The 6603-nt window shown below is 45.3% G+C and overlaps 2 protein-coding genes across 2 annotated transcripts in view; one reads left to right on the top strand and one right to left on the bottom strand.

Annotated features, from left to right (window-relative positions):
- Positions 1 to 1811, top strand: part of LOC117949016 (Golgi apparatus protein 1-like) — a 36457-nt gene extending 34646 nt beyond the window's left edge. The window contains exons 23-24 of the mRNA XM_034879007.1: positions 1469 to 1690; positions 1773 to 1811. Coding sequence (XP_034734898.1) covers positions 1469 to 1690; positions 1773 to 1811 — 261 coding nt within the window. The remainder of the gene's footprint in view (positions 1 to 1468; positions 1691 to 1772) is intronic.
- Positions 1812 to 6131: 4320 nt separating this feature from the next.
- The window catches only part of LOC117949015 (fibulin-7-like), a 9866-nt gene continuing 9394 nt past the window's right edge, over positions 6132 to 6603 (bottom strand). The window contains exon 8 of the mRNA XM_034879006.1: positions 6132 to 6156. Coding sequence (XP_034734897.1) covers positions 6132 to 6156 — 25 coding nt within the window. The remainder of the gene's footprint in view (positions 6157 to 6603) is intronic.

Below are 6603 nucleotides of genomic sequence, written 5' to 3'. Positions count from 1 at the left end.
GCAGGCGGCGACGGTTCGGCCTTCTTCCGGGCATCAACCCGCGGTTACGAGCGGCAGTGAACGCCTCTGGCGGGCGAGGCGAGTTAGATCCTTTTATCTAAGACGGCGGCACATCGGAAGTCCGTTACGCGGGCGTCCTGGTTACTGTGGAGACGCTCTGATCCAGATCAGACACGTGGTCTGAGTTCGGCGTGGCGGTTTGGGACCCGGCGCGTCGGGGTCTTTAATGTGACGATACTTTGGGGATGACCACTGGTGCGTTCAGGCACCGTTTCAAGCCGATTTAGTAATGCGGATATGAGCGGATTTGTTCCAGATAAAAAGGGTTTCATGTAACTGTGACGCGAGCCTTTTGAAGACATGATCATCATGACGTCGAGCGGACTTTTCACCACTCGGCCTGAACGTGAAGTGTATCATTTCACTGTTTCGTTTTTTAAGTCCAACCCCAAATGAACCAAAACCACAGGTGTGAAAGCTGGTCTCACGTTGTCTCATATCGCGAGTCTTTGTAGTTTCCGTCTGTGCCGAGTCAGCGATGTCGGGGGTGACACGAGGAGGGAGAAACGTCCACAAGACAAAGACCAGAAAACGCCCAAACTGGACAACAAAGGAGAGAAAAGGAACTCCCTGATTTAAGCCCAACGCTCCACTTCCTATCTTTCTTTTCCTGGGCTGTATCTCACGGCCTTTCTTTCTCCGGTGAACGGGTGTTAGATTTCGGTGTGACTCGTGGATGTGGTCGGTCTGATGAGCGTCTGCTCCGCCTACAGGTTGATGCCCGAGGAAGAAGGCGGTGTGATCGTGCGTCGAGAGAGTCGCGGTGTTGTCGAGCTTTTTGGTCTCGGTGTGAAGACTAAGACAAATTGTGGTTTTTATTTGTTGAAAAGGTCTGGATTCCACTCCAATTCCCTAAACTCCCAGGGTCCCGTGTCTGTTGATGTGAGCTGACATTGTTTGATTGTTAAGGGCTGTGTTTGTAGTTCAGCGTGAAAAAGAAACCAGGAACATGGATGTTTCAAATTCAGCTTGAATGGTTAAAGAACTCCGTCTAAACTTAACGTCTGAAGTCTTTCTAAGGTGCAGGAAGTGATGCCCCTCCATTTCACGGATAGCGAACTGCTGGCCCGGCACGTTGAAACGCTTCCTCCCCATCCACCTTTACCTGATTCTGATTGGCTGGTACTCCTTTCCTGTTTGTTTTCCATTCACAAATCCAGGGCTGTGTATTAACACCGGCTTTTTTGTACTCTTAAGTAACAGAAATCAGAGAGCTAGGTGACCGATATTCACCGATATTCACTACTGGATTAACATCACTTGCCATATCTTTTAAATTGCCCTCAAACTTTAGGTCTCATCGGTAGCCTGGCAGTGGGCTGGAAGCCGTAGGGGGGCGAGTTCAACATATTGACCCAGAGCAACATTTCTGAAGACGTAAAACCCTTTGAAAAGTCTTCATATTAAGAGGACACGGAGCAGGGGAACACTGGACCCTGGGGGACACGAGACCCTGGGGGACACGGGACCCTGGGGGACACGAGACCCTGGGGTACACGAGACCCTGGGGGACACGAGACCCTGGGGGACACTGGACCCTGGGGGACACGAGACCCTGGGGGACACGGGACCCTTGGAACATGGACTACACTCAGACAGCAGAAACCTCTCGTCCCCCGTCTCCGAGCACGTGGACACTTGTACTATACTGAGGGACGATTACTGTAATCTACGTCCCGTGTACTCTGACTTTCTTTTTCTCACCGGTGAAGCTTGGTGTGATGAGCGCCGCCCTCGCTGCTTGTAAATGAGACGTCGTGATTCGTTGAACTGCCTTCGCGTGTTTCCTTTCTCCATCTGACGTCGTTTTTTATTTTTATTTAAATCAAAGCGTGCCTACTCGCCGTCCCACAGAGGGATCCTGCTGCTGGACAGAACATCCCAGAACCCCCAGCAGCACCCGGCGTGAGCGTGCGTGTGCGTGCGTGTGCGTGTGTGCGCGTGTGTGTGCTTGTGCGTGTGCGTGCGTGTGCGTGCGCGTGCGTGTGTGTGTGTGCGTGTGTGTGCGTGTGCGTGTGTGTGCGTGTGTGTGTGTGTGTGTTGCGTGGGTGCTGCCCACAGATTCTGGGGTGCGGCGTCCAGGTGGTTCCTCGCTGTTCTCGTTGTCCCGAGCGATGATGACTAGAACATTTTAATGTTAAGTTTGTGATGATAAAGATCTTTTTGTAAACAACGTTGTGTGTCTGACTCCCGGTCAGCTGATTGATTTCTCCCTCCTGTCCATTCGGTTTGTTTTCGTTGTTCTGTACAGATAAAAATTGGACAGTTTGTTAATAATAATAATAATAAAGTCTGCAAGGTTTCTATTCTGTTGTCTGGTGGGTTTGTTTGTTTGTTTGTTTGTTTGTTTGTTTGTTTGTTTGTTGGTCCATAAAGGTCAGAGTCCGAATCCAGACAGAGTCTTGGGGGGGCTTCTAGCTCACCCAGCACGAGCATTCACCCCATGTAGACCGAGTCCTGCAGCGACCGGGGTTTGAATCCGTCCTGGGTGTCACCCCCCCCCCCCCCCCCCCCCCCCATCTCTCTCCCACCTGTCCTGTCTGTCCACTGTCACTCTCTAATAAAGGGAAAAAGCCCCCAAAAAATCTTTAAACTAAAAAAAACAAAAAACATCGGCGGACATAATTTGTCACACTGTGTGACTAATGAAAATCGACGGTAATAACGTTAGCAGGGCACGCAGATGCAGGGCGTGCAAAGATGATCTAGTGTGTGATTGGTTATCAGGTGGCCAGTGTTTCACAATCCGTCCAATATTAATATAAATAAGTGTAAATATATAATAAAGACCCCTGGACTCGGTCAAGACCAAAAGCCATATTTGGCAAGACCGGTGGCCGAGACAAGTCCAAATATCAGCGCCTCTGAGACGAGTCCAAGACCAGAGAAAAAGACACGTCTACAACGTACTCCAGCGATGCCACGGCAACAAGAACGACTCACAGCTTCCGTGTTGGTGCTTCTCCGACCTGGCGGCGTGCCGACCTCCGTCTACCGGAGCTAACACACCGACTGTGGAGAAGAAGTAGCTCAGACCACCACACTTCATAACATCTGAACTATCCCTTTAATTTACTAAAAAAGTTCTTTTTCATGCACTAAAGAGAGCTCCAGTGAGAACTCGTCTGCAGCAGTAGAACAACAACAGCAGTGATTGTAATGCTACTATTGTGGGTTCACGTCATCTACAGATAGATAGAGGCTGCGCAGCAATATAACTCTAACCATGGAAACGTGAATAAATCCAGTCACACTTTCATTATCCTCCGACACAAACCAATGTTACCTCTGAACGAATTAAAGGACGCGCCTGTGGTTTTGCGTGTTTCAGCCTGTTAACTACACACAGTACACTTTACATCACCGCCCACCATTGTTTTAGCTTCTTATTTTTACAATGTCCTCGTCCCTCCTGCAGCCCGGGGTTTGATTATATTTAGGAATGGTATGAAAGTCTCCTTGATCTCACAACTTGACCCGGAGATCGATGTCATGTCTATTGTTATTTCATGTTATTTAGGTGGTGCTGTAGGGAGGATTGAGAAGATCCTCAAATTAGCTTCTCAACTTCTCAAACCCTCTTCCCTTTCTGCTAAAGCTCAAACGGTGTCCTAAGCCCCTCCCCCCACGAGGGAGAATGAATGTGTGCATGAGAGGTGATTGACACGCAGTGGAGGGCGGTTTACAGGAGCCGCAGCCGAGGTGGCGCTCGCAAAATATGATGTCAAGGAAGCGACGTAAGTTCTACTCCCGCGTGGCGGTCGCGACACTACCACATGGGACGAATGAAGGCCGAGCTGGGGAAGACAGAGGCTGAACTTCAGCAGATGATCCAGAAGAGACGACTGAAGATCCAGGAGATCAAACACTCAGTGGAGCTCAGTGATGAAGATGCAGACAGAGAGATAGCAGACGGTGTTCAGGTCTTCACGGCTCTGAAGGAGTCTGTTGAGAGAAGCCAGGCCGAGCTCATCGACACAATCAAAGAGAAGCAGAGAAAGAGAGAGAATCAGGCTGAAGGCTTCATCACAGAGCTGGAACAGGAAATCTCTGAACTGAAGAAGAGAAACATTGAGGTAGAGAAGCTCTCCCAGTCTGAAGACCACCTCCACCTCCTGCAGAGCTATGTGTCCCTGATCACTGCTCCACCCACGAAGGACTGGGCAGAAGTCACCGTCCGACCACCGAAATATGAGGGGACTGTGGTGAGAGCTGTGAATCAGCTGGAGGAGACGCTCAGTAAAATAGTTTGAGGCCGAGCTGAAGAGGGTCCAGCGGTCTGCAGTGGATCTGACTCTCGATCTGCGTACAGTACATCCCAACTTCCACTTGTCTGATGATGGAAAACGAGTTGAAGTTGGTGATATGGTGAAGATTCTACCAAGAAACCCAGAGAGGTTTGGTCCAAATGTCTTAGCAAAGCAGAGTTTCCTGTCAGGAAGATGTTACTACAAGGTTCAGGTTACAGAGGGAAGACTAAGTGGACTTTAGGATTGGCCAGAGAGTCGGTCAACAGGAAGGGGATCAACAGAGTCAATCCTCAAAATTGCTACTGGACAAGATCTTTGAGGATCAGAAATTAGTACCAAGCTGCATCTAATGTCCGTCTTAACAATAGTGGTAAAAACTCTGCCCCTCGGATCATCTCTCCTGTTAATCTCACTGAGTAAAGCAACTATTAGACAACCTACAGAAAGATTCACTTTCATTTAGTGTAATAAATCTATATGTATTGTTTGATGTATGTTGTTGATTTTCAGATTCTAATTCCTTTTTTCTGCAAATGTTTTCTCTGAGAAAAACTGTAACTGCATAACCTGCCTTCAAGAGTGTTGAATTTTCAACAATGTACTTTAGAAATGTCTGAATGCCAAATGTATAGTCTGATTATTTTATACCTTTCACCATGCATACATGGGGATCTTTCCATAAGATCATCTCTCAATGCAAACCAAACCAGCTATTAGTCTAACTGAAATAAAATAAAATCAAACACGCTGTGTCTATTATACTCATGCCCCCTGTATTTTAAGGAGGAACATTTATTCATTTATTTACAATACATTGAATTATTCAATCACAAAGAAAGTTGGTGTCCTTTAAGGTTGGAAGTTTTCCAAATTTTTTGATAAAGACGGATCAATTTCCAAAAGATGTTTTTTTTATTCTTCTTTTTAATCAACTTTAGCACAGGTTCATAAACGTATGCAAGCCACAGTGTATGTGTGTATATATATATATGTTTATATATATATATATATATACATAAATATATAATATATATATAAATACACATATATATATATATATATATATATATATATATATACATATATATATACACACACATAGGGCCACGTACAGTAAAGTCAATGAGTCTGTTATCTTACTTAACAGACATGTATGCCATTTCCTGGTATTTCAGACCATTTGATAAAGAAAAATGTCTATTGTGCTTGAGTAAATTAAACCCTAATTAATAAAACTTGTTTAATTCCCCTGTGGAGTTCCAGCCTGACTCTGGATGGTGGAACTGAGATGAATATTAAATAGTAAGATGGTGAATTTCGATTAAACACATTCAGAGATGATTTTAACTGCTTTTTCTTTTCCTGAGTCTCATCATTTGGGCGCTGGCTAAAACCTCTTTTGGTGGGCACCCAAAAATAATGTCTCTGTGCAGAAAAACCCTGCGCTCTGGTTGAAGTACTGGGTTTTGTTCTCCGTGTTGTAACCAAAATAACATCTGTATGTCTTGTGTTGACTTTCTACAGTTTAAGTGTCCAAGAGCATTCAGACATATAACACATAGAGTAGAGCTCTCACACGCCTGAACAGAGCAGACGTCACAGTGTGATGTACCTGTGTGTGTGTGTGTGTGTGTGTGTGTGTGCGTGTTGTGTGTTGTTCATGTGTGTGTTCTGTCTGGTCTGTGGAGGCTTTAGGCGCTGACAGATCTGTGTCAAATTCTTTCAGCCGACAGACCAAAAACACGTCAAACTCACAGCTTCCATCGAAGAAAACTCCAGTTTACAACTCGAATGTGTCCAAACATGCAAGAATCCCTTCGTTTATGTAACTGGAGACACGTGAAACCTGCACGTGACACAAGGAGTCGGAGTCAACATCTTTATTAACGCATGTGTCGGGAGATTTCAGGAATATAATCAGAATGAAGACAGAGTAGTAGAGACGCATATCTGCTGGACAAAGACACCAAATACTCTGAGTTACCTCTGTACATCTCTCTTGTATTATTACTACATTCAACGCACGGAGCTAAGCATCTGTTTGGGAAACAAATCTCTGACGATCTGTTAAAAACCCAAGAGGCAGTTTAACAACACTTACTACTGCTGGAAAGGTAGAAGGTTTACACCCCCATTAAAAAGAGGAATACAAAAATCCTCTTTTGGAAATTGATCTTAATTAAAGCCTTAATTTTTAAAAAAGTAGGAAAAATATAACCTTTAAGGACACCAATTTTCTTTGTGAATGAATAATGTATCATAAATAAATAAATGTTCTTCCTTAAAATACAGG

Source organism: Etheostoma cragini, chromosome 8 (genome assembly GCF_013103735.1).
Source record: "Etheostoma cragini isolate CJK2018 chromosome 8, CSU_Ecrag_1.0, whole genome shotgun sequence".
NCBI classification, from domain to species: Eukaryota; Metazoa; Chordata; class Actinopteri; order Perciformes; family Percidae; genus Etheostoma; species Etheostoma cragini.
The sequence above is the reverse complement of the archived record's forward strand: the minus strand, read 5'-3'. Positions and strand labels throughout refer to the sequence as shown.